Here is a 27,875-nt window from a genome sequence, read left to right as displayed (position 1 = left end):
ACACTTACATAGCAGCAACTTTCCATTCATGGGCTGGCTGTATATCACTCATAGCCATAAGTTACAGTGGTCTGAAGGCTGCTTTAAATTATACCAGCTGCCAGCAAGCTCAGCCAAGGATTTCCAGGGTGAAAGGAAACACTGTTCATTTGTCTCCCTTGACCTTACTTCCATGTTAGACATAATGGATGCTGAAGAAAACACAATGCAGAGCTTCTGACACTAAGATCTCTCTTAATGTAGGGCCAGTCTCTTGCTGTACAATGTAAGAGGAAGAGCAACGTAAAGAGTTGTAAATATGGAGAAAATTCTGACTTTGTGTCCTGTCCCAACTAATGAAAACAGGGTAGGAATTTTACATCTCAGAAAATGTCAGATGAGTTACTCTCACAGAATGCATCCTAGCAAACAACTAATTTGAAACTAGATGCTTTTTGTTTCATGCTCAGATGTTCCCCTCTAAAATATCCAACCTTCTTTCAAAGTGTGTGCTTCTCCTCTAGTAGAGATTCTGTGTTATCTACGTGGATTGTGACTACAACCTCTTTAAGAAGCTTTCATTTCAGTGATCCTTCTTTAACACTTCTAATATACTTCTGCAGAATTCTAGTTCCTGCTCTAGTTTCCAGGACCAGAAAATTGCTGGTATGTTTGACCTCTCAGCCGAATACCGTCAGCAGCACTTTCTGACTGGCTTACTTTTCACTGAACTGGCAGCAGCATTGGACGCAGATGGTGAGGGGTGAGTATCTCTGTTTGCAAATTGTAGAATGGGATTGAGTCACATTATTACTCTTGCCAAGGTCATAGTTTGATTCAAGGGCAGTCCTGTTTCCTCCACTCTGTCAGTGGGTCATTGTAACATAGCAATAACTCGGTCATTGTTTTATCTACAGCATGTTGTTCCAAGTGAATAAAAATATACTATTTGTTGTGGTAGTGTTGGCTAAATACATAAATGGAGAACATAGCTTAAAATTTCAGTTACTTTTCTCTCTAAAACACCTCTGCCTTTGAGCTTAAGAGTTTAGCTAAACTTTGTCCAGATTCTGATGCTTTTCTGTAAGCACTTCTCTTCACCATATTGAATTTTTATGGGAAGTTTGAAAGACTTGGGTACTCTTTGATTGTGGTGAAGTGGCTTGTAGATGTAAAATATCTATCTTTTGCAGGGAACATGACTCTCTGCTTGGAATGGAAGATATTATCTAATTAATACTGGTGTATTAATTTGTTTCTTTTACCTCTACTCTGTTTCTTAAACATTCGATTTATAAATAATTTGTGCATGACCCATTAGTGAAGCTCATGGATGGTTTTTGTGTCAACAGGATTAGCAAGGTGCAAAGAAAAGCTGTCAGTGCTATCCTCAGCCTGCTGAGTTCCCATGACCTAGACCCACGTTGCTCAAAAAAAGAGGTGAAGATTAAAATTGCAGCTCTCTACCTCCCTTTGGTTGGTATTATTTTGGATTCATTGCCACAACTCCATGATTTTACAAGTAAGATCTTTTTCCCTTTGTATTGTCCAGCTTTTTAGAGTCACTTGTCTATAAACAATTTATCAAACATAAAAGAGATCACACTAAGTGCAGAAATTACCCACAGTCTAATAAGGTTGGATATTTCTTTACTTAGAAGTGAATGAGATTTTTAAAGACAGGAAAAATTTCAGTGTCATGAGCAAATGATAGACCAGAGATGTATCTGTAGCTAGTTCTGCCTGTCTTAGTGTAAATACTATGATCCTCCAAGATCTGCTGGAAATATGGAGAAAAAGACAGTTTTAACAGACAGTAGGGAAGAAAACAAGAGTAACACTGACATTGTGTTACATCACAATTAAAGTAATTGGATAGTATTATTTATTTTTCTGTTGTTCATTAGTGTTATTAACATGATATAAAAATTAATCTTGGGCAAATGTGATCATCACACAGAAAATACAATTTTATCACCTGTTATAACTATAAACCTTGCTCTATATTAGCTTAGATGATGGTTTTTTAAAAGGCTTGATGTTTCCTTGCATTTTGCCACATGTGTTCATATGATATTGCTGAAAGTACCTATTTCACAGTTTTTTGTTAGATAGTAGATCTGTGCTACTTGGAAAACTACATTTTAATTCCATAAATAAAATAAAGGCTATAAAGAAAAGAGGTATAATTGTTGAAGAATATACTTTTGTCACTGGTTCTGATAATACTTTATGTGTAGGTGTCTGGACAAAAAAACTTAATACTATGAAAGTATTATTTAGCACTTTCAGTGTAATAAGATAAAAGCATTTATTATACATTGGCTAATCAGTTCTCACCCCCTTCTTCCAATCTAAGTGTTGTCCTTATAGCACAGATGAAAAGGAGACATTATGAGGAAGCCCAGATGAAGCAGTATAGCTAGGTTTTTAGAGTGTCTTTCTTTTTGAGTATCTGTCACAAGAGGCTGTTGACCTTATTCTGAACATACTGGGACTGGCTGGTCACTGGGCTTCTCTGAGAAACAGGACTTACAAAGCAGAAAATGGACACTCAGAATCAGAAGAGTTTCTTACAAAACTTAGGTGTATATAACTTCATTTTCTGAAGGTGATGTCAAGAACTAGCAGGGAATAGAAGCAAACAGATACTTGAAATTAAACTTGTTCTTTAGCCAGGAAGCAACACTGGCTCTATCAGCAGTTAGCAGACTTGCATGTGTTGTTGAATATCACCAAACCCATGTATGGCTTTTGGGTTGATCCTCTTTCCTGAAGTGGACTGCAACTGGATGGTTCTAAGCATTATGAAGTACTTCAGAGACAGCCCCATGTTTGCCACTACCTTTGCTTTTTCTTTAGCTTCTCTGAACATCTGGAGCTTATTGGACACATATCCTTTCCCTATGTTTATTTGAACAATTTTGCAGCCTTTGCAGATTGCTGCAATGTCTTGCTAGTGCTGCATCTCTTTCGCTGCTTGGTACATCAGCCAGACCAACAGTCTCAGGGATGGAGGTGCCAATTGTTTTGTTAGGTTACAGTCCAGCATAAGACCATGACACATGAGTGGCAACAACTGGATTTCTCCTGAAGTTCCAATAGTATATTTCAAATCTAGTTGCAGATGCCCGCAGCGGAAAGGGACGCACAGGAAACCCAGAAGAAGAACAGGAGTCTCCAGGAGCAATCAATCAAAATGTGGCCCTTGCCATTGCAGGGAATCAGTTCAACCTCAGGAGTTCTGGAATATCTCTGGTGTCCATGGTATATCCAGTGCTCTGTCCATCTCCTTTCTTTTATCTGTTTTTCTCTTTGTTTTCTCCCTGTATCCTTTCTTGTGACTAATAACTACAGCCATGAAGAACTGTGTTCTTACTTCCTTCAGCCCCAAAGAATGCCTTGTATTCCTCCTGTCATCTTCTCCTCTTCACTTCTAGTCATTTAATTAGCCCTTTGCCATAAGTAGTTCCGCTTTTTTTTCTCACATGCCTATTTCCATTCCACACCCAACCTAATCTCATTTCCAGATCAGCAAATGCCACTGACTCCCTCACTGGCCCCCAGTCCCACTACAATCCATGCATCTGGGACTCAAGATATTTCTTTTTCTCTGTCTCTTTCTTCAAGGTTATTTTCATCTTTTATACAATTTGGCTGACAACTTCATGGCAAGAAGGGGCCTAAAGAGTCATAGAATCATTTTCTACATTATTCTAAGGAACTTAAAATAAAAACATCTGGCAAACAATGCTCTTGTGCTTTCTTCTGTCTTTAACATGCATACTACTGGTCCTGTCATTAATCTCACATGCATACATTCAAAAAATACTATCAGTATAACCTAGAAGCTGTTAAACTTACTGAAGTCCAGTCCTAAGATTTTATTTCACTGAAATTTAAATGACATTACTTCACCTGAATGACGTCCATCTTCCTTTTCATATTTCAGCTGACATTTACTTTATCTGCTCCTAGCCCTACAGACAGAGTGCCACCTTAGGTCCTGATACTACTCGCAACCTTTTGATCTGTTTCCTCTGGATTATGAAAAATGCTGATCAGAATCTAATACAGAAGTGGATTGCAGACCTTCCATCCATGCAGTTAAACAGGATTTTAGACCTCCTCTTCGTTTGTGTCTCATGCTTTGAGTACAAGGTAGGTGAAACATGGCCTGATTTTGTTGTCCTGTTTCTGTTTAATTTTTTTTCCTTACCTTCCTGCTGTCCAGGGCAAGTTTGTTACTGACAATTGTTAAATTAGCTCCTGTCTAATCTATGATACAAATGGATAAATTAATACAGATAATATAACTGACAGTAGTCTTCGAGCTCAGTGCAGGCAAAACTTGAAAGGAAATCTTATGAAGTTGACATAAATTGTTTTATTATTTTCCTTTTGATGGGGATTTGACGGCTATTTTTGGTGGGGAATATATTGAGACTTCTGTAAATAATGGACAGGACACTAGATGTTATCCTTTAATTAAGAGCTGGGACTGGACATCAGGACTCCATCTCTGGCAGGGTCTGTCTGAAATAGAACAAATAATCTTCCCTCTGAACCTCAATTTCTCTCCCTATGGCATGGAGCTATATGTTTGTTCTTATTAGCCGTAGATATACCATCTCTTTCCTGATCTGCAACATTTAATTAGCCTGTATCTATTAGTCAATCATATTAATTGCTTGCTGCCCCCTCTATAGGTCTCTCCTGTTGTGTCTGATTCTGGAGATATAATTTGAGCTGATGTCCAAAGATGCAGGCATTGATGTTGATTGCTTTGACTTTACTTTCAGGGCAAACAAAGCTCGGATAAAGTTAGCACCCAAGCACTCCAGAAGTCACGAGACGTGAAGGCCCGATTAGAAGAGGCATTACTGAGAGGTGAAGGAGCCAGAGGAGAAATGATGAAGCGCTGCAGAATACCAGCTGGTACTTCATACCCCTGTCCCTCCACATCTTTTGAGAGGCATAAATGACTTTGTTGGGCTTCATGCACAATCCCCATTTTCATCCTTAGATTTTTCACCCTTGCAGACCTTTCTTGGTTTTGCTGTAGATAAAAATATCATTAGCTTTCAACTATCCAAGGTGTAGCTAAGACTGATCTCTTCTCAGGTGAAGAATATGAGGCCAACAAATAAGTTTTAAGACATTCTGAGAAATTGTGTTCCTGTCTAATCAAGAGGAAATAAATTGTGTCAAAACTATCAGTAAGAACAAGCTTTTCCTAGCAAAAAGGGCTGTTTCATTTAATAAATGGAATAATTTGTGTTTTGGTCTTTGAAGACATTAAGGAAGCTAATGTTCTAAAAATCCTAGGTTAAAAATGTATAAGGTCCTGTCCTTTTAGTGGAGCCCTGAGGCTGTAAAGTTGAATGTTTTTAGTTCTGACAAACTGCTACAGACATGTACTTCCATCTTTTAGTGAGCTATCAGACTTCAGGTGTCCCCTTTTGCTTTAATCTCACTGATATATGTTGCACTTTTAGGGAATGACAGATCAGTGGGACTAAATGAAAACCTGCGCTGGAGAAAGGAGCAGACTCACTGGCGGCAGGCAAATGAGAGACAAGATAAGTAAGTCATTTAATAGATATCTATTACTTTTATTAGAACCAAGCTGTTTGTTTTGGTTTGGTTTGGTTTTATGTTTTGTGCTTTCTCCTAGGATGTTTTATTACAAAATCAGCAGTTTCAGTCCTTTTCCTCTTCTGTCAAAGAGAAAGAAATATAAAATATTTATATAGCAGAAGTATCCAGCTGTTGCTATGACACAACAAAGAGATCACAAATACTCTAATGAAAAGTTTAAATAGTTATCTACACATTCTGATTAGCAGTGTGATAAATACTAGTTATTGAAACAAGTTGTGTCAAATACTCCACAGAGGCTTGCTACAACATTTGTTCTGGTGTTGCTATGGGTCCTCACGCATACAGTAGCATGGTATAAGGTTCACCACATTAAATCAGTTGAGCTGGGTTTGCCAAGCTATGTTAAACATGAATTACTAGTAAGAGTAGGAAAACATTATTCTGTAGTGAATATTTTTCTTTTTGCAGGTTTTAAGTTATGATGCCTCAGAACATTTCACCTTATCAGCACTCTATTTTAGTAGACAAGTCAGTGTCTAGGTTTATGGAATACTATTTTCAGGAATTATTTGTTTTGCTAACAGCATTTTCATATGGTGTATGCCAAGTTTCTGCAAGCATGGAACTTGTTGCTTTTCCCTAATGTAGACGTGTCATTTGTCCATAGATACTTGCTTAAATTTTGACTATTTAAATGTGCCACTGTGTGTCAGAGACAGTGGTCTCTCACCAGTACAGCGGCAGCAAGCTCCTGTGATATCGTTCAACATGTATGAACTTGAACTGAATACTGGTTTGTGCTATACAGCAGCTACCTTGTTGTAGCCTAGCACTCATCTATGATTATTGCAAACATTTTTGAACACAAGATTGTTAATTTGTAATTTATCCAAACTTTAAAAAAAAATAGTCCTTCCACCTTCTGTGCTAGATTGGGAGAGGTGCAGATCCTGTGTGGATATTCATGTTTTGCCCTGAAAGAAGCTTGCTTTCTCCCAGCCAGTTTCATTGAAAACAGAATAAGACAGTCTTCCAGCAGCTTCTCTACAATACCTCTTCACAGTAGTTCAGTTATATAACTTAAAATTAAACTTATGGTTACATAAATAAAACTCTGCATGCTGTCCTGGCCTTTCTGGTTTACCCAATTTTCATCACTTTGGTATGCGAGCTCTTTGCTCTCATCGCTTTTGGGATACTTTTACTGTATATGACCCATATGTTAGGTGTTCACAGGTAGTCCATGGCACAGCAGGTTTTCACGCGTCACCACTCAACCTGCTTCTCCCTGAATCCTGCATGCTTTGGGTTGTAGTTGCAGTTATCAGCTAAGTGTGTGGCAGAGAGCATTCAGTCAGCATGGTTAATGTGCAAGGCTGCATGGTTGCTGGAAATGGTTCAAACAGCTATGCTGTTTGCTTAATTTGTTCAGCTCTTACTCATATTTAGTGATCCCTGGCTTGATAATAGCACCAGCCTTTTGGCAGGCCCCTCTGTTCTTCATTACTTTGAATCATTGTAATTAATAGCCATATGGTTGCCATGAGTTCCTTTCCTAGCCCTCCCCAGAATTATCTGGTTGTGCCCAAAAGTATGACTCTTTACTTTTCTGGTTTTCTTTTTGGGTAAGACTTCACTGGGCAGAAAAGGTAAGGGAATGTAGCAGAAAAGCCACAGACTTTGAAGTCACTCAGAAGTGTGATTGTAAGGTTGTTTCTCCAGCCACAGAAATGCACCTTAGGAACTTCGGCCCAAGTCAGAGCAGCTCTAGTCCCAGGCTATAGAGAGCAGCTTCTAGCCATGCAACAGCCATTTTTTGAGCAGTTCAGGAAAAAGAACAAAGTCTCCTCTTTGTGTTTCTGGCATAGAAAGGATCTCTGAAAGTACACTTTTGTTAGGAGCTGCACCTATACTTAGAGCATTCAGCAGCAGAGAAGCTGTTTTCCACACCTCATCTCTAAGTATCAACTAAGACGGTATCATGCGTTGCTTTACCACAGCCTTCTGTCTTTTATAAATGTCTCAGTCCACTGTTAAGGGCCTGGGGCAGTGATGTATTGACTCTGCAGCTGTGGGGCCTGCTGTCTTATGTCCTCTACAGTCTCAAGAATCAACATTTTAAATTGCCTACATTAAACACTGCTGCTATGGCATCGAAGCAATTTCCCCTTTGCCCAACTCTGCTATTTTTACTTTTTTTTCTGAAAGTGTTAGATCAGTTGCCTAATTTTGGGGTTTGGTGTGCTCCTACAGGCAATGAATTTGGAAATTGCTGCATAGCTTATTGAACATGATCCTGAGGGTAGAGTAGCCATTACACAGGTTGCTATTAAAGAAGTAGAAGCATCTCTTTGAACTACCCAGACACCTAGTTTTCAGGTGTCCCCTTTGGGACTTCTGTTCTACAATATCAGCTCTCCTCATTTGACTTTGTAGTTCTTAAGAAACACCTCTGAACACTATTTTCATTGTTTGTTCATGCCAGATCATTCAGAGTGGAATCATTTGTATTTAGGTTTTGTGTAAACAGCAGGCCATGTAACTCTTGGGATACTCTCTGTATGCTTTAATTAGAACTCCTTTTTGCAGGTCAAAAGCTGAGCTAGATCAAGAAGCTCTGGTCAGTGGAAACCTGGCAACTGAAGCTAACCTTATCATTCTCGATATGCAAGAAAACATAATCCAGGTGGGAAATGGCAGAGCTGGCTTGGTACCAACCCCTGCTCCCTCAGAAGCCAGTGGGAGCAAGATTCATTTCTGCTTTTGTTTCTTAGGCAGTGCAAAATGTTTTAATTAAATATCTTCTGTAAACCTGTAAAGTCGTGAATGGGAAAAAAAAAAAAATATGAGGAAGAATGAATCCAAAACCGAAATTGCTGCCTGCCTTACAATGTTGCCACAAGCCTCTCCTACTGTAGGGCATCACACTACTGTGAATTAAAGGGAAATATACCACCTTGTCTTCAGTAGATGTTGTTGAAAGCCATTTCCACAGTCTTACTATGATCCTCATGCAGTTATTGTTTTCTTCCTCCATGTGTAGGCAAGCTTTGCGGCAGAGTGCAGAGACAATCTTTTGGGAGGAGTTTTGAAGGTCCTGGTAAATTCTCTTGGCTGCGATCAGAGCACCACTTATCTGACTCATTGCTTTGCTACACTCAGAGCTCTCATTGCTAAGGTATGCTCTTGACAATACTTCTGTTTTCATGTTTCCAACCAAGTTATTACGGCAACATTTCTAGAGCAGAGCTGTGTATGTTTACTTACCATTTTTACTCTGGCATTCATTAAATATCTTTGCATATGCAAATACAAATGCCTATCTGTAGGGATGTTAAGGGACTTCTACAGCTCTTGTAAGGTTGTTTTGTTGACCATACAATACGGAATAACTGAATCTGAATAATCCTGTGGTTTTAGCAGTCTAGTCTTTAATATAGATTTACTAATAAAAAGGTAAACAATTCCATCCATTTTATTTCAAATACATTCTGATTTTAATTAGGAATCCTAATACCAAGGGATGTACAGATTCCATAGAGCAAAATTTAAATTATTGTATCATCAGAACTAGTTTCTAACCAGTTGGGCAGCAGTGAAATCAAAGCTAACTCATCAGAGGTCAGGGGGACGATTCTACATTTCTACTTCTAAGATAGGCTCAAAAATTTTAAGTAGATTCTAAGATATTGACAGATTTCATCTTTATTCTGCCTGAGAACTAAACCAAATCCTAATCTGTCTTTCATTTCTGTATCACCAATTTTTTTTTAAAAAAAGTATACAAGGACAGAATTTGACCCAGCATTTTTATAACATGGGTCATCTGTTTAAGATTCATTCTCCTGCAAAGAAAAGCAATTTCAAAAAGAAAAAAGCCATGAAGTGTTTTGTTTTGTTTTGTTTTTTTCCCCTAAACTACTCTAAAATGCAAATAATGGACAGGTTACTCCTGTCCAATTAATGCCTGTCTGCTCTTAAATGCAGATTAGCTGACAAAGCCTAATTACAGGATAGATATCTGGATAGTTATGAAATGCATAATTATGTTTTCATTGTACTTTATCTTTGAAAGCTAACTTCCAATTATAATAATGAATTTTGTGAAGCAATTGTTATTCTCATTGAAATACATCTTCTAGTGAAGCTGACTCAGTTCTGTATTTTATGAGGCAATCATTCCAATTATTTCTATTACTCTGTAGGTATATAGATGTTATTTTACAAATAAAAATGATAGAACTCTGTGCCAGCAGGCTTGCAATATAAATCAGACATGAAACACTGAGATAATGAAGTGAAGAAAAGTTGAGACCTGAGAAATGGGCTTGCAAATGCGAAATAATATTTGTTCACACACCTTTATCAGTCTTATGTATGTACAAACAGCACTGGAGCATCTCTGCTGCCTACAGTGAGAGTTTCTTAGGAAAGACATCCTGCCCCCTGGGTTTATTGCCTGCTGGGTGCATTGTGGAGGCTCCATAAAGGAGGGTCTGGCATGAAAACTGGGTAATGGAAGTTTTGTGGCACACCGTAAGAGGAAGAACATGTTGGAGGGCTGGGGAAGGGTAGGGCGTTGATGCAAAAAGCTAGTAATTGCTCCTTATGCTTAAGGATGTATTTGCATGTTTCATTAACCATTATATATTCTGAAAATAGCAACTCTTCTTGCTTAGAATTTTGCAATATTTGATGCTTTCAAAAGCCATGGAACTCTGAAAAATTTTTGTATTATCTTTCTGCTGCCCTTTTTCAAAATACAAATAAGATTTTCAAACCTTTCTTCTCTACAACAAAATCTTGAAAATGGAACCTATAGCTTCACATGAATCAGAAGTACAATTTAAAAAAAAAAAGTATAAAATATAGTTTTTGCAAACTTAATTAGTTGTTTGAATCCTATTATTTTTGTGCACTAAGTCAATGGTGTTTTAATAGCCAGAAATTACAGTAATGTGTGTTTTCTTCTCTATCTCCCGTAGTTTGGAGATTTCCTGTTTGAAGAGGAGGTTGAGCAGTGTGCTGATCTGTGCCAAAGAGTTCTCCATCACTGTAGCAGCAGCATAGATACTACACGGACTCAAGCCTGTGCCACTCTTTATTTCCTCATGAGATACAGCTTCAGCTCTACCAGTGTAAGATTTTGAGAAAAGCAGTATGTTTTGTGCCACCTTTTTCTGGGATCAATTGAAACCAAAACTGAAGTTGTGATAGAAAATGCAGATATATACTCATATGTCGTGCTGTTTCACGCATTTGAGCCAGAATTAGTGCTAGAGGTGTAGGGAGGGAAGTAGTTTTAATTATTGTTCCTTATTTTGTTTAGGAAAGCATGACTTTTTCTGCAACATAGGTAAATGCATCTTCAAATAGGCCCTGATAGCAAGGATTATACAATGCATAAGCAATATTTTACATTTTATCATGTTTGGGTTTTTTCAGCCGCATGTCAGAACTACTTAAACTTAGACTAGTTCTACTCTAATGCCATTACAACCTCAGTAGAACTACTGTATGCTTGTATTAATGGGAATTCTTTGCCCCTTGGTCTCGGGCCTACGCTCTGATTCTTACCACACATATGGAGCAAAGTACACATGTTGTGCACGTAGGTTAACAGTGTCTTAGCAGGAAAAAGACATGCATTAGCATTTTGGATATCATCTTATCTTGCACAACATTTTCTTCCCTAGTTGTTACTTTAAAAGACTTGGACATGTAAGAAGTGTTGGCTTTGCAGGAGAAAAATGTGCCTCTGAGACACCATGATCAGCAAAGTGTAGTGTATCATCATGTGAGGCCCTCAGAGGCTTTTTGCTTCCCATACTTGTTTCCAGAATGTTTGCCAGTCCTGTTTCCTCTTTTTCTCCTCTGTGAGTGTCCTGATCTACACACCCCCTGGCCTGTGCAGAGAAAGAAAGAGGTGTTTCTGACTTCCCCTTGTCTCAAGCAAGCATATGTACTACAAGGTACATTCCTGCCCCAAAGTACAGACTTGCCAGAATTAGGGAACTTTTGCTTAATGAGGTAAAACAGGACATACTTTGATTCACCAGAGACCAGTTGTGTGAGCAGTGAGTTTAACGCATTGTGGGCAGGAGAAAGTGGGTTTGGTTTACGCAATATGTGAACCAATATGCATGGTGTAGTGCAGCCATCATTCTCTCATGTTTTTGTTTTTTCTTCTGAAAGAATTTTGCAAGAGTGAAGATGCAGGTGACGATGTCACTAGCCTCTCTGGTTGGCAAATCACCTGAGTTTAATGAGGAATTCCTTCGACGATCCTTGCGAACCATCCTAGCCTATGCAGAGGAAGATGCAGATATGCAGGCAACTCCATTTCCCATTCAGGTCAAATCTTTTATGTTATCTGTGGCTTTTATTGGGAGCTTTCACATAGGAATGTGCTTGGACAAGTCCTAGATCTTGATCTTTCAAAGCAATGAAAAATAAGGATGCAGGCCTTATTCCATTAGTTTATTTCTAACACAACAATAGGTGAAAAAGAAGTGGAGGACGTAATTCCGTAGAATAAACACGTAAGAAGTTCCACTGACATCACATTACAAGAGAATCTTCTCTTAGCATTGTGTACAACTTTCTTCCAGTAGGAACTGTACCCTGTAAGAGTTTCTGAAGATGGAATTTAATTTATGATGTTTTCAAACAAGTACCATCATGAAAACTTCTCTCCCTTTTTCAATTCATAAAGTGGCAGCAATAATGAAAAACATTTCAGACAACTGTCAGATGCTTTGCTAAAAATCTTACAGTAACTCAGCTTGTGCTGAATACTTACAAAAACATCTGCTTTGCTATTGGATCATAGATCAACTAAAGCTGAACTCCATTAGCACATAGGTTTCAGGTTTCTTTCATTCAGAAATAAACAGATCAAAGGATTCCAGCTTATTTTGAGTAATTTAAATGTGTGTATGAGATTTTCTGTGTCAGCAGTCTTTGCTGTGTTGAGTAGAGTTGGAAAAATGTGTCTTGTAGCAGTTCAACATCCTGACATTTCCTTGGGTAAGGGGGACAGTAACATCATCTGGTGCAGATGCTGTTGTTTTTCCAGAAGGGGAAAACAAACATCTGAGAAATGCATGTTGGTCTTTGTATTACTGCAGGTAGAGGAGCTGCTGTGTAATCTGAACAGCATCCTGTCAGATACCGTGAAAATGAGGGAATTTCAGGAAGATCCGGAGATGCTCATGGATCTCATGTACAGGTGACTGTGTTTAGAATTACTACTGAGGAAATTCTGCAATGAGGTGAGGGCAAGAACTGTGCGTTTTATGGACAAGCTGTGGACAAACCTTCTAGCTGTTCTGTTTGTGTACATTTGTGCTTTAGCACAGCTGATCTGTCACAGGGGGCCCAGGCTGTGAGACTGAGTGTGTTGCAGTGGAGCCGCTGGGAGGTGGGCATAGACTTGGGCGAGCATGGGAGTCAGGGACTGATGAACCCTGAAGAGTCTGGGGTTCAGCAGTTTTACTCTCCTCATAGCCCCTGCCTACCCCTGCCTAACTATTTATTTTGCCCTGTGGTCAGTGAATCATAGAGAATAAAGACAGAGATGTCTCCTTCCATTCAACCAAGGTGGAGAATTGTAAAGGTCCTTTCTGTTATCTGAGAAGAAGTGATTGTTCACACCTACTTTCTGCCCTGTGTTGTTAGAATTGCCAAAGGATACCAGACATCGCCTGACTTGAGGCTGACTTGGCTGCAGAACATGGCAGAGAAGCACACCAAGAGGAAGTGCTACACAGAAGCAGCCATGTGTCTGGTCCACGCTGCAGCGCTGGTGGCAGAGTACCTTAGCATGCTTGAAGACAGAAACTATCTCCCAGTGGGCAGTGTCAGTTTTCAGGTAAGAAGAGGCTCCCAAGATCTGACAGCATGAGGCCTGTTCTGGTGTGTGTATTCCTTCTTATGTTAAGCAAAGTAGAAGTGCGTATATGGGGAGGAAATGTTACGATGGCAGAGTATCCATCACCACTCTTGATAGGTTGTTCTGGAGATTTGTGTTTACTGATGGAAACTGGTACTGTAGTATCTGGCTGTCTCTAGCTTCTATTTCTAGCAGCTGCATACTATAATATCTTGTTTGCTAAGCAAACCCCCTCTATTATCACATGAATTTTCCTAGAGCTGTTACTTACCAACTGTGATGCATCTTTCAAACTTCTTTCTCATACTTTAGGTAATTGGAGCTACTCAGTTCCTTTAGGTATGTTCTCCAACCCTTTGACTGTCTCCAGTTACCAACCAACACCTTTTTGATTGACGAATGACACAATCACCATAGTATATATGCAGTCACATCAAAGTCAAGTAAAAATGTCCCATAGGTTCTTTAAGCCTTGGAAGTATCTCTCAGTTTATCTCTCCAAGTACTCCACTGGTTCTTTTGGCATTGTTGAGCTCTTTACTCGGTGATAAACTGATCTTTTCCAGAGAGTTTTCTTAGGTTTTGTTTTTTGCTTTTCTTTTCTATATCAGATAGGTGAAAGCATAACTCTCTCTTGTTAGACATTTTGAAATGCAGTTATTTATACATAGTTTATCAGATTATGTGGTTTTAGTTACCCTTACCTGAATGGACTTCATGTGCAAATTCAGTGATTTTATTTTTTTTTTTCACACATTATTAAAAATAGAAATGGCTGAACCCTTAATATATTGCCATGTATTGATGATTCCTCCTTCATCATTACTCTCTAAGACCAGTGAAGACCATTGTTCATTTACAGAGCGTTTGCTTCAATTATTATGAATCATTCTGACTAATTAGTAGAAATGTTTTGCAGAATCAACTCAAATGTTGTATAGACATCTCCTGTTTGGGCATTATTGCCTTTGTAAGATGGTAATATCTTCAAAAGCATCAGGTTTCTATAGTCTGGTTTTGATTTAGATTAATCACAATATCTTTAATTTTTTCTTTAGTAAAATTTTGTGTTAGTATTTCCACCACTTTGTCCTAGATGCAGACTGATAAACCTACCACTATCTGCTCATCTTGTTTACTTCTTAAAAAATGTGGTCCCCAAAGCCTATTTGCTCCTCTGGAACTTCCCTAGTTTTCTAAAACATATGGCAACTCAGTATTCACTACCTGAATACTCTTTTGCTTAACTCTTCTAAACTGTTGAGGAGCACGTTTTATGGTCCAGACAGTTTTGAAGTGGCTAACACTAGTAGTTGGTACATTCATCATCCCTTGATATAAACATCCAACCTGCATTTTTTTTCCCTTCAGAAATGAAAATAACCATACCACCTGTTTCATTTTCCCTTCAGAAATGTGAATAACCATACTACCTGGGGATTTTTCCCTTCAGGGTAGTAAATGTGAACATCATTGAACCACTTGGCATTTTGCACTGAATGTAGTTTGCTGGGCATTAGTACTTGCAATTCCACCTTAGCAATCATGTGATGGACTAGCATTTTTCTTAAATTCCTTTACTCTTAAGATAGATAGCTGTATATACTCTTTTTACTGGCTGAACTTTTGGCCATGCATTTATAAATTCGCCATTTTTCACCCCTTACCAGGTTTGTGTGCTTCCTAACTTCTAACTTCCATTCATTACTTCTGTTTTTTTGTTTTCTCCCTTCTTGTTACATACTATCATCATTTAGGTATGGGTGAAATCTGCATTCCCTTCCCAATGTCATCCTGTTCCCATGCTGCCTTGAATGCTTGTAATCTTGCACACTTGACCGTAATGCAGTTCCTCCTTCCATTGCTCCCACGTTATGCCCATTGACATGAATGGGTATGTTTCCAGTTAGAGAACTGAAGTCTATTTTACAAGGCACTGGGCAAGCAAAAACTTTGAAGTTTATAAGCAACAAATCAGTCTCTCTCATCAAAAGGCTTGCGTAGATATGTTTGCCAGAGCAACAGTTGCTCCATAGGAGAAAGGTAATGAAATACCTTAATGACCAGAAATCCAATTACACAAGTCTTTAACTGACAGCATAATTTTGAATTTCAGTTTGCTCAATAACAATAATTAACTATAATAACACTTTGCATTTTTACAAAGCCTTTCACGAGAAAAGTTCCCTTTCTTTACAAACAGAAACAGGTTTGTGTTTTGTAGCGCCTGTGAAGGTCTTATTCAGATGACATTCTCAAAACAGAGAAACACTACTCAGCCCTACTTGGAGTTCCAGATCTCACTCATTGACTCTTTCTGTGTCCATTTCTTCATTTAGCTCAGATATGAAATTAACTAATATTGGTGATACACATTTAGTTGCAGAATTGACCATTATAACATTATGTATTAAAAATAATCTGGATGAGCAGAAGTGTTCTCTCCTTTTTACAGATTATTGAAATGAGGCAGGAAAGGATTAAATCAGTTGACCTGAGTCTTCTGCAGTGACTCTATCAGCATCCAGAAAACCAACTGTCAATAGAGTAGCACTTAAACTGTGTCAGACAAAACTGTATATACTCTCCTCTGTGCAATCAAAATCATCTCTTGAAAGCATAATGGGATCATTTTCCGTGAAATTCCCTTTTAGCTTAATTAATGTTTACACTAAATCCCCTTTGCAGGTTATAAATTGGACTTAGAGTATTAATAGCATATGGACTGACTTTAAAGCCACTTTGTATTACCACAGACAAGGACTTTGTTTTGGGGATATAGGTTGCAGGCTACCCTAGCTGTATCTAACACAGTGATAGAGGCTGGGGATCACAGAAAGCCCCGTGAGTTTACACCAGTGTTTCTCTTCCTTAAAGAAAACTAGGCTTGTGAGGTCTAAAATAATTGCTGATCATATACTTGGTAACTTGTGTATTGCCTTTATTATATAAGGGACATATAAAATTCCTCAATGTGAAAGGTAGATCAAGTTGAAAGGCAGGTGAGGCATGTTCACTTTGCAAAAGATGATGCAGGCACCAGGAATACATAATAAATACTCTTTCCTGCTAGACTTTGTGGACTGTAAAACATAGAAATACATTCCTGACATTAGTTATCACAGGGCTAAAGGCAAAGAAGAGATAATCAGACAAATAGTGTCTGTGACTTTCTTGGTTACTTTCATAAAGAAATCACTCCGCTGGGCTCCTTTCCTCTTGCTAGCCAAAAAAAAAAGACACCAAGGACCACATGCCATCATGCCATTCTGTGAAAACAGTCCTTCACGGCTATGCATGGGTTGTATGACTTGCCCTAGGTATGTACCAGCGAGGCTAACTCTGGCTCAAGTCACTATCTTCAGTGAGACTGGTAGGTAAAAAATAGCATGGGTGTGCAAAAACCTGCTGCAGTCTTCCCTCCGCCTGCAGTTCAGTCCTGTTCTTAACTCCCACGAGTGTTGTCCTGAGATTTGTGCTCACCCTTCCAGTGGAGCTGACATGATGTGCAGAGGCACTGTGATGGCAGTACGGCTGGAGTAAATTTCACCTATGGGAAAATAAATACATCGATAAAACCAAGGGGGAAAGTCCATGTTGCTAGTGATGTGTGGTGCCAATTCTTCATCTGAAATCTGATCAATAGTAACATCCTGCAGTGTCTCTGCCATTTTATAAAGATTTCTTTAAGGACCCAACTAGCTAGCCAGCTGGCATCTGTCCTGCACTCAGACAGATTGTCGTTGCCAGTTTCTGCTGAAGTGAGACACTATGACACTAATTTAACTCCTTTTAATTACTAGCAAATCAAAGCTTAGCTTTTCTGGTGCTGTTGAAAGTTACATATGCTACTTCCACATTGTATGTACACTTATTTTACTGATCATTTACATGTATTTCTATGTATTACCAAATTTTTAATGTTGACTCTACTCAGTGCTATCTATTCAAAGGGATGCTGAAGAACTGTAGACATCTTATTTCATGGTCTAGAATCTCAAAGAGTGACTGACACTGTGTACTTTGTCTAGTTTTATTTAAACACACAATAAGATCACTAACTTCAACAAGAAACCAAGTAGATTCTGCAGGATCAAGATGTAATATGTCAGAAGCTGAAATGAGAAGCAGCATCCAATTATCACCATTTTTAGAGCAATATTGTCTATGTCCTACTTCTCCTCTGTTTGCAAAAGTCAGATCAACAACTGGAAAGTGCAGCTTCTTCAGGCAGGTGGCAGGAGGTCCAGGGTGCAGCTGGGAATTTCCCACCCCCAGGCGCCAGCAGTAGAAGAGCACATTGGCTGTGACCCCTGTGGCACAGGAGATAAAGCTCATTGCAGCATCATTGAAATCCAGCTACCAGAGGGAGGCCAGCTTACAGACTGTAGGAGTCTACCTTTGAAACCTGAGGCAAGAAAGAAAGTATAGGATTCTTGCAGCAAGATGCCTGATCTGCCATCTGCTGAAATTTATGGTGTTACATTCCTGTCTATATGGAATTTTACTGTGTGTCTCCTGGCTGAGTTTGTATACTCTCATTCTTCTTCCCATCATGTTAATAAGTTGAAATTGTTTCTGCCTCAATCTTTATGATAGACTGTTTACCTAAGCTTCTCATTTATCTGCTCTGCTCTATTTTAGAACATTTCGTCCAATGTGCTAGAAGAATCTGCTGTTTCAGATGATGTTTTGTCTCCAGATGAAGACGGTATATGTTCTGGGAGGTATTTCTCAGAAAGTGGCCTGGTAGGGCTGCTGGAACAAGCAGCAGAGCTCTTCAGCACAGTGAGTGAGGGCCGAAATCACTGGGGCATGGAGCGGGGCTATCTGGGCCATATCTACAGCTTATTTTCCTGCTTATGAGGAAACAAATTCTTACTGCCAAACCAGGCTCCACAGATCTGCCCTACTGCAAAAAAACAAGAGGCAGAGACACATCTTATTTCTGACCTGGTCCTGTCTCAGCCAGGTGGCTAAACCAGGCTTTTCAGGTAGCCTAGCTCAGTTATATCCACCTCTGCTGTGAAGACTACAGGCAGCATCAGCAGAAAGTGATTGTTCCAGGCATGACCAAAGGCTTTTGTTTGGTATTTTCGTGTGGTAGTACATTAAGAAAAAAATCTTGCTTAAACTACAGATTTCATGATAGAAAGCATGTAAGAGTTACTCCTATGCTTTTTGCAGCCTTCAACCACCAGCCTCATAATCTACATTTACCATGTAAAGAGTCACGTTAATACTCAAGAAGCTCATCCTATTGCTGTAGTGCTGGTCTAGCATCTCTGGAGACATCATTTAGGTTCCTTTTGACCAGATGCAGCTCTGATTGCCATGAACTGTACATGCTAAACAAATCTATTTCCCTTCTGCTCAGCTGCATTTCTAACTTTTCTAGCCCCTAAGCAGAAACCATGTGCTTTACACAGGAATTTAGGCTTCAGAGCCCAACAGATCAGAGATCCAAATTTGATCCAGGTTGTCATTTGCAGTTTAGAACTACCCATTTACTATTGCTAGTTTTTAGAAAGCTAAAAGAAGCAACATAGCAGATTAAAAGATGAGTCCCATAAATCCCATTTTCAGTCAGGCTGTTAATGGTGATCTAGTTTCTTTTCAGAGTGCATGAGAACTAACTTCTTTTCCTTTTTCTCTTTTTCTTTCTCTTTCTCTTTTTCTCTTTTTCTCTTTTTCTCTTTTTCTTTTTCCTTTCCTTTCCTTTCCTTTCCTTTCCTTTCCTTTCCTTTCCTTTCCTTTCCTTTCCTTTCCTTTCCTTTCCTTTCCTTTCCTTTCCTTTCCTTTCCTTTCCTTTCCTTTCCTTTCCTTTCCTTTCCTTTCCTTTCCTTTCCTTTCCCTTTCCCTTTCCCTTTCCCTTTCCCTTTCCCTTTCCCTTTCCCTTTCCCTTTTCCTTTTCCTTTTCTTTTTGTTCTTTTTTCTCTTTTTTCCCTTTTTTCCCTTTTTTCCCTTTTTTCCCTTTTTTCCCTTTTTTTTTTCCCCAAGGGGGGATTGTATGAAACTGTGAACGAGGTCTACAAAATTGTCATCCCCATAATGGAAGCACATCGAGATTTCAGGAAGCTTACCTTGACACACAGCAAGCTACAGAAGGCCTTTGACAGCGTTATTAATAAGGTACTGGTGAGGAAAGGCACTGCTAGCAAAACACATTGCTGCGTTGCAGTTGTTTAAGACTGGTGATAATAAAACTGTTCACGTGAAATAGATCCATTTCCTTTTTCTAGCAAAAGCTTCCATCTGCTTTAGCCTGCCTATCAAAAGGTAGTCTACAGTGAAAAGAGGCTCTATCCTCTCTGTAGGAAAAAGTGAAGATTAATATAAAACTGGTTTAGAGGTACAGAAAAATAGCTGAACAGGCCAAACTTAGAATAAGAACATGCATGATTCCACCTGGCCATATCTGTTTAATAAAAATATTTAATAAAAATAACTTTATTGTCAATTAAGTACTGTTTTCAGTTAGAAACCAGAAGAAATTCAAAAGCCTGGCTAAATTCTCAGCACTCACACTGCTCCTGAACATGCACTTTCTCCAGAAGAATTTTATTGCTGATCCTAGTAAAATTCTTGTCAATTTTTGTTGCAAAATTTTAAAGTTAACACGTATACAGTGGAATTAAAAAAATAATGTTATTTTGTTTTGCAAAAGTTATTTCACTATTAGCCTAAATTTTAAGTCAGATTTCAATCAAATGTCGCATTAATTTGCTTGTTTTCCTTCATGAATACGTGCTTCTAAGCCATCACCACTGGTGATACATAGAACTGTCTCTGAAATACAGGCAAATTTAGGATTAGTGCATTTTCTTGTACATCAGTTGTAAATAACTGTACGTTTCCTCTTTCTTTTTATCAATTAGGGTCAAAAGCGAATGTTTGGAACTTACTTCCGTGTTGGTTTCTATGGATCGAAATTTGGGGACTTGGATGAACAGGAATTTGTTTATAAGGAGCCTGCAATTACCAAACTTCCTGAGATTTCTCACAGATTAGAGGTAAATAAAAAAACATTGTGTTAATATCATATCCACTGTTACGTTATACTTTCTAGGGAACCCACAGAGTTCTAACAGTATTATTGCTATAAAAAATCAGTAACAAACTGATTTTTACTGTAGGTTATTTCCTTTGTATATATTCTTTCCATTTTGGCCCTTTTTGCAGCATGATGATGAAAGTGATCCCTTCTCTTGAGGCAGGACTGTAATACATTGAATTATTTGATTTGAACATGCCAGATATTTGCTTCAGTGTATTTTCAGCTTTTTCATGGAACTGCAATGTTCTCTTCTGATAACTTCACCTTGAGTTCTGCTTTTTTTATGAGCAACTCACAGTGATCTTTGTCAGAAGGTACCTTACCCTGGCCAGCTGTGGTTCATGAAACAGTATGTTGACTGTACACGCCCAGAAATTGCCATGGTTCCTCCTTTCTTCTAGAGGCATACAGATCATTAGCATTGTATTAAGGATTAAGGACACTCAAGGATAATTCTGTTTCCTTTCCAGGGATTTTATGGCCAGTGTTTTGGAGAGGATGCTGTGGAAGTGATTAAGGACTCCGCTCCTGTAGACAAAAGAAAGTTGGATCCCAACAAGGTAGGAAAAGTACTACTGAGTGTTGGGTGTCACAGAAGAGAAAGGAAGAGAGTGGGATCCCCTTGCAACTTTCATGTTCAAACATTAAGGCACCATAAATCCTCAACTTAGATGTAACTCTGTGTCCAGGGGTGTCCTTAAAGCCTCTGGCTTGACACTGTGGAAATTAGAAGTTCTGATCTCTGGTCCAGTCTCTGGCTCTGATCCCCAGGGTTAAGCTGTGCCCTTCCCACAGGCAAGTTTTGTCAGCTCTGAAGAAGAGAAGAAACCCTGAACGATTTGCAGCTCTGTGCTCTTCCAGACCATGCTTAGCCAGTGTGAATTATGGGATATTTAACATATGCCATTCCTTTTACACTTCTTGGGTTGTAAAATACTGTAATGGTACTTGCCTCTTTTTTCAGGCATACATACAAATTACTTTTGTGGAGCCGTATTTTGATGAGTATGAGATGAAAGACAGGGTAACCTATTTTGAGAAGAACTTCAACCTCTGTCGGTTCATGTACACTACTCCTTTCACCATGGATGGGCGCCCCAGAGGAGACCTTAGTGAGCAATACAAGAGGAACACCATCCTGACCACAATGCATGCTTTCCCCTACATCAAAACTAGAATCAATGTCATCCAAAAAGAAGAGGTAATTGGTTTTGAGGGCAAATGTTAATTTCTTAGGGGCTGAAGGTGTCTTTGGGTGGGAAGATTTTTGAATTCTATGCTTGGCAGAAAAAAAAAAAAAGAGGCTGAATTTCTCAAATGTGTTACTCTCATAAATGGAAATGGCAGAGAATGGGTAGACAAATCCAAGATGGGTATTTGAAGAAGAGGGGATAGTGACTGTATATTCCCCTTTTGACCTCCTGGTTATAATGCTGTAGAGCATGGAGCTCCATTTATGGCAGTACTTCTAGCTGATGAAGTACAGTCAAACAACTAAACTGGGCTCACAGCTGGTTTAGAGATAGGGAAGCTTTATAAATGTAGAAAGCACAAAACCATTTCAGACATTCATTAGAGTAATAAAGAATTTGTGGAAACAAGGAGTCAGATCCACATCCTGTTCTTACAAATTATAAGATGTCAAAGAGCTTTGGATCAAATGTGGCATCTACCAAGACTGAACAGTCTTCCTGTGTTTTACAACTACTGCTTTTGGCACACAAGAATGAAGTGGTGTTGACACATTCACAACAGGTGAACTGCTTGCATGATTCAGGTAACTAAGCATCTTTTCTTTCACTTTCATTAGTTTATTTTAACCCCAATTGAAGTTGCTATTGAAGATATGCAAAAAAAGACACAGGAACTAACTGCAGCCATCAACCAAGAACCACCAGATGCCAAAATGCTGCAGATGGTTTTGCAAGGCTCAGTTGGAGCCACTGTAAATCAGGTAAGGGATACAAATAAGCCAGATGAAGAGTTTCTGCATACTTTCCTCATTGTGCTTTCTTTTTTGTTCTCATCCCTTGCACTGGGAGTACATCTGGTCAGACAGATTTAGTCACAATGTGCATTTAAACTTCATCCCTTGATGTTTAGTTACTGTGTAGTATTCATTTGGTATGCTTTTGGTGAAAATGCTTGTGGAAGTGCTGTCTTGGTTGTAGGTGCAGAAAGTCACAAAAGCTTTGTGAATGCATCCAAGGATTTTCCATTTCTAGCACACTGGACTTCTCAGCCATTTTGTTGATTCCAGGGGTATCTTTGGGAATGGGAAGAATCACAATTCTGCTGTGGGACAACTACAAGCTCACAGTTTCACAGAAAATACAGGACCTGAGTGCCTCAGAAGAAAGCTGAGATGCAATAATTACATGTGCCTACTGAAAAAAAAGAAAAAAAAAGACATAACTGAAAGAAAACTTGGTATTATCCAGAGCTTGGTTCCTTTCCTGAAAGCCTAAATACTCCCATTTTCTCCAGATTCTTCATCAACCAAAGCCTTTAGTCTGAAGTAACACACTGTTGTAAGGTTTGGAAAGAGCTCTTCTGAGCTTATTTAACTCCCTTGGGGTGTTGTATTGCCACACATAGGAGCTGAGTTGCTCTCATGTAATCAAGTTTGGCAGTGGTACTATCCCAGCTCTTTTCTGCTGAGTAGAATTAATCTGTTCCCTTTTTTGTGGGGCTGGAGGAGAAATAAAAGCGGGAGAGGGTAAAATATGATATGCACATGCACTCTGCTTGCCGAAGGGAAAATCGGGGATGAGAGGAAGGAGGAAAAGAACATCCTGTTATGGTGACTATGTGTAGTTTTCTCTTATAATTCCACTCATGAAATGATGAGCAGCTTAACCAAATTTGTGATCTGTTTTCAGTGTAAGCAGGTGGTTTTGACATTTTTCTGTGTTATTCCTATAAGGGACCGCTAGAGGTAGCGCAAGTGTTCCTGTCTGAAATTCCAGCAGACCCCAAACTTTACCGACATCACAACAAGCTGAGGTTGTGCTTCAAAGAATTTATAATGAGGTCAGTAAAACAAAATTGAAATGCTGAATTGAATCAATAAAGCAAATAATAGCAATAATGCAATGATGATATGACTGTGTAATTAATTATGCAAGTTAGCATCGTGAATCCTGGCATCTCACAGTTTAGACACTTAGTCCAGACTTGTTATCTGTGCTTCATGGTCAGTGCTTCGGTAGGCTTTGCATCCTGAATGGGAGCAAATTGTAACACTTCAAACTAGTTATGTAGAAATTAAGATCATCCACTTGTTTTATATTTTTGATATTTTACCGAAATCAAGCATTTCAGACTAATGCCTTGATTTTATTATTAATAAAATGACATATTTACGTAGGAAGCTGTTCATAAGGAAACATTTCACCCTGTGTCAAGTAGACACACTGGTAGTGGTAAACACATACAGCCTTTTCTTCAGATAAGCTTGTAACTCTTAACAATGAAGCATAATTGCTGAAGGATAAGTTTGAGTTAAATAAAAATTAACCTTATGCAGAGTTACAGCCTCTACTCTCTGTTATTGTCACTGCATCTGTTTACAGTAAGTAGGCAGGTAGCTGAGTATTCTGCAGTCCTAAAATCTGGTTTTTTATTAGCTCCCTCATGCATTTCTAATGTCTTAAAAATATCACCGTAATTTCTGTACTTGGAAAAGACAGAGGTTTCTTGTTAGTTCAGTATCATTTTGGACTTGGCAAGTTATCAGAGGAATGCCTAGCCCAGACTTGGCACATCCAGATTACAACACAAAGTTAATGAGTTTAACAGAAGTAGGTGATACATCTCATACTTTTTTTTCTTTCCATTTGCCTAGGTGTGGTGAGGCAGTGGAGAAAAACAAACGCCTTATTACAGCTGACCAGCGGGAATATCAGCAAGAGCTCAGAAAGAACTATGGGAAGCTGAAGGAGAACCTTAGGCCCATGATTGAGAGGAAGATCCCAGAGCTGTACAAACCTGTGGTGAAAGTCCATAGCACAAGGTACCGTCAGGGCAGGGCTGGCTGCTGTAGGTATACAAAAAGATGCCATTTTTGCAAGGAAGAAAGGCAGTTTTACTGGCAGCTAAAACCAGGCCATAACATACACTGCCAAATTTGTACCTTATTAAAGAAGTCCACTGACTTCCACTGGAGCTGAATGTATTATCAATTGTGTTTCTCAAGCTGCTCATACCTGGGGCATAGCATTTATGTCATTCCAATGCATCATTAGAAAAGACCTTCTGCTTGCCGTAATGAAAATATATTAGAAACATCTTGTCATTTCTTCAACATTTGAATCAGGAAGAAGATAGAACAGGTTTGTTTAGACTATATGGCACCATGTGGTGCTGTCCAACAGGAAGTAAGAATGATCCTTGCACTCCCAGATAACATAATCCAGTTTAATCTCATGACTGCGACAGAAGAGTCTTAATTTATGTTCTTAATTTATGAATATACGCTTCTTCACAAGGCCACTGTGTCCAGTGTGGGGTGGGAGCAGAAGAAAGAATATGGCTCTGATCTGTCAACACATAACATGTTTAGCTGATGATTTGTCAGCTGCTCCTTTTCACAGGGCAGGTGTTTCTTCAATCCTTTTCCATTTGCCAGCTTTATTTATGGATGCATTTTGTTGCAGGGAATCTTTTCGTAACCACAGTTTTAGGAAATATGATGCCCAGACCTCTTCACAAAGCACCTCAGGACTAGCTGCTTTGGCCAAGGAAGAGCCTCATGCTGCAAGCCAGAAGTGATGGAGTATTCAACATCCGTGACATCAGAAATCTCTCACAAGACAGCATATGCACTTTCTGGACAGCATGCAGTAAAGCATTGACACAAGATCACTGAATGAAAACCAGGAGATGACTGCTAATCAACCACGTCTCAGGAGGGCTTAGGAAGGAAGGGGGTACTTTTTTTAGATATTTTTGCATATATTGTAAAAAAAGTCACATGGACCATAGTGTCCAGTGGCATGAGGTGAGTCACCACTAGCTAATGGACACAGAAATCTGTGCAGTTTGATTGAGGTGTTACATGAATCCAAATAACGTGTCTAAGGGATGCTGATGAATTATGTCTATTTATGGTCCTTTTCCAAGACAGCACTTATCCATGTGCTTTTTACAATGGAGCACGTTCTGCAAGTTAATCACATACTTAAATGCTGTTTTAATGATGACAGACATGGTCCCCTGCTCAGTGTTTGCTGAGCTGGAGCTGTAGGAAGAATAATTTCCTCAATCATTTTCTGTTACCAGTTTCTATCATGGTCCTTCACTGCAGGCAGAGTTCTGCACACATTTTCTCAATCAAATCTTGGAAAGCAAGAAGTAGCAGTAAATAGTTTTTATAGATCTAATTCTTTTTGTAAGTATAGGGACTACTACTTGGCATGCAGTTGGATTTCTGAATAATCAGTGTCATGTTTAGCAGAATTAACAAGGAATAGTTTAAAAAGAAGATGCCAAGCTACGAGTTATTATTTTACTGTACAATGCTAGAATGTGGATATCCAAAATTAACTACAGGAGTGCACAGTGGGGATTTCGTACAAAGCACTTCACTCAGGCTTTACAGCAGCTTAAGAGAAATTAGCATGTAATTTATAATATGTAATGCTTAGTATTTTCTGGACCTTAAGCAAATATTTTACTAAATAATCTTTACAGCACTTCTCTGAAGCAAGGAAACATTATTACGATTTTGCAGATGAGGATTTTGATAGAGAGAGAGGGAGAGGTATGGACTTAGGGACCCATTAGTGAGGCATTGACAGAGCCACAATTTGCATTTGGACTATGCTTACCATGTAATATTTCTATTTTGATACAAAGATCCATGAAAGCATCCCTCTGTTTTACCTCCTTCCCTCCACCTTCTCAGGGTTTTGGAAATTACAGGTTAATGCTGATTAAAGTACAAAATGCCATTTGCTGAAACACAGAATTTAATGTTAAATGGTGAAATTAATATTTTCCTTCGTACTTCATTTTATTAATAGAAAATTACAGTGAACTTTCTCAGAGCTGATGGCTTGTGATTCTAAATGTGAAGCTTCTTTGATCCAAAAGTATAAGGGAAATTGAAGCTGCTGCTTTTAGTGTAAACATTTTGACTTTTTATGGTCATTTGCAGCCTTTCCATTTGATGACAGGAATTTTCCCAGCACTTCATTGACATCCACGTGAGTCAGATTTTGAATGTGCTGTGCAGGAGATTCATGGGGATGATCAAACATGATGACATGTGGAAACAGGTGAAATAAACCCTGTACTTACACAGACCTTGGAATGTATGAAAGCATTTCCCTCCTCATTCATAGTACTGTTAAATGCTATCATCAGGAATAAGTACTCTGTGATTTTGAAATGAATGCATCCAAAGTACATGAGCAAATGGTATGAAAAGCTCAAAGCAACAAGGAGTTGCCTACATGGAGTAGCTTGTCTGTATTCCAGATACTTTAAAACAGTTCTAAGGTTAAAAGATTTTTAATTTCCCAAAGCTTTGAAGCTATGAGGTTGCTGCCTATCAGCACCTAGACCCTTATCTCTTATTTTGAACAGCCTGTTTGGGAGGAAGGTCAGAATACTGTCATCTATTATACCAACCCTGTAATCCAACCTCATTGTTTACAAGATGCTTATCCTTTACAGCCTAAATAACAGAAACCTCAGGTAAACCAAAAACCCCTGCAGGTGTACGATATACTCAGCAAATGTAATAAAGTGTTTCATGTTGTGTGGTCCTTTAACTGAAACATTGCTCTGGATAATATGAATACTAAAGGACTCTTCACATATTTTACAAGCTGAGCAACCCTCAACCAGTTGGCCAGTCTTGCCCTCAGTTTGTAGTTCATGTTGTCCCTTCTACAAATGAAACATGGTTTGTACATTTCTTTCAAGAGTTGAACTATGTGAAATGTAAATTTTCTACCTTATGACATTCATTTTACAATAAAGTGACTGTTTCACAGGATGCTCAGAAGTGCCTCTGTCTTGCACTTTATAGCTCAATAGAATACATCTGTAAAGAAAATTTCAGTAGGAACCAACTATCCTTGTAGAAGCATCGTTCAGCAGAAAAGACAAAAATTTGGGCATGGGAGGTGTCAGCCTGTCTTTAGGATAAATTGTGTCTGCTGCAGGCGTAACAGGCAATAACTTGCAGCTTCTTTTTTTTTTCACTGTCCGTGAAAAATGGTAGTTCAAAGCTCAGTGACACTAGTGCCCTCCTTTCTCCCTCCGGTGTGCAGGTGTAGAGCAGAAACATGCCTGATTCTTGAATGACACACCATCTGGGTGACTCAAGAC

At 38.8% G+C, this 27,875-nt stretch overlaps 1 protein-coding gene across 5 annotated transcripts in view; it reads left to right on the top strand.

Annotated features, from left to right (window-relative positions):
* DOCK8 (dedicator of cytokinesis 8) overlaps window positions 1–27,540 on the top strand; it is a 104,966-nt gene extending 77,426 nt beyond the window's left edge. For all 5 annotated transcript variants that reach the window (XM_065047268.1, XM_065047267.1, XM_065047266.1 and 2 more), the window contains 21 exons: window positions 603–742; window positions 1,332–1,501; window positions 3,101–3,246; window positions 3,958–4,140; window positions 4,782–4,917; window positions 5,478–5,565; window positions 8,173–8,269; window positions 8,627–8,761; window positions 10,569–10,721; window positions 11,779–11,937; window positions 12,714–12,814; window positions 13,264–13,456; window positions 18,122–18,265; window positions 19,478–19,609; window positions 20,356–20,490; window positions 21,005–21,094; window positions 21,499–21,735; window positions 22,345–22,488; window positions 23,461–23,567; window positions 24,382–24,549; window positions 25,193–27,540. In XM_065047268.1, the coding sequence (XP_064903340.1) occupies window positions 603–742; window positions 1,332–1,501; window positions 3,101–3,246; window positions 3,958–4,140; window positions 4,782–4,917; window positions 5,478–5,565; window positions 8,173–8,269; window positions 8,627–8,761; window positions 10,569–10,721; window positions 11,779–11,937; window positions 12,714–12,814; window positions 13,264–13,456; window positions 18,122–18,265; window positions 19,478–19,609; window positions 20,356–20,490; window positions 21,005–21,094; window positions 21,499–21,735; window positions 22,345–22,488; window positions 23,461–23,567; window positions 24,382–24,549; window positions 25,193–25,307 (2,973 nt within the window). In that variant the 3' untranslated portion in view covers window positions 25,308–27,540. The remainder of the gene's footprint in view (window positions 1–602; window positions 743–1,331; window positions 1,502–3,100; window positions 3,247–3,957; window positions 4,141–4,781; window positions 4,918–5,477; window positions 5,566–8,172; window positions 8,270–8,626; window positions 8,762–10,568; window positions 10,722–11,778; window positions 11,938–12,713; window positions 12,815–13,263; window positions 13,457–18,121; window positions 18,266–19,477; window positions 19,610–20,355; window positions 20,491–21,004; window positions 21,095–21,498; window positions 21,736–22,344; window positions 22,489–23,460; window positions 23,568–24,381; window positions 24,550–25,192) is intronic.
* The last annotated feature ends 335 nt before the right edge of the window (window positions 27,541–27,875 follow it).

The sequence above is a fragment of the Columba livia genome, chromosome Z (assembly GCF_036013475.1).
Source record: "Columba livia isolate bColLiv1 breed racing homer chromosome Z, bColLiv1.pat.W.v2, whole genome shotgun sequence".
Classification (NCBI taxonomy): Eukaryota; Metazoa; Chordata; class Aves; order Columbiformes; family Columbidae; genus Columba; species Columba livia.
Note: the sequence above shows the minus strand (reverse complement) of the source record. Positions and strands in the feature narration are given on the sequence as shown.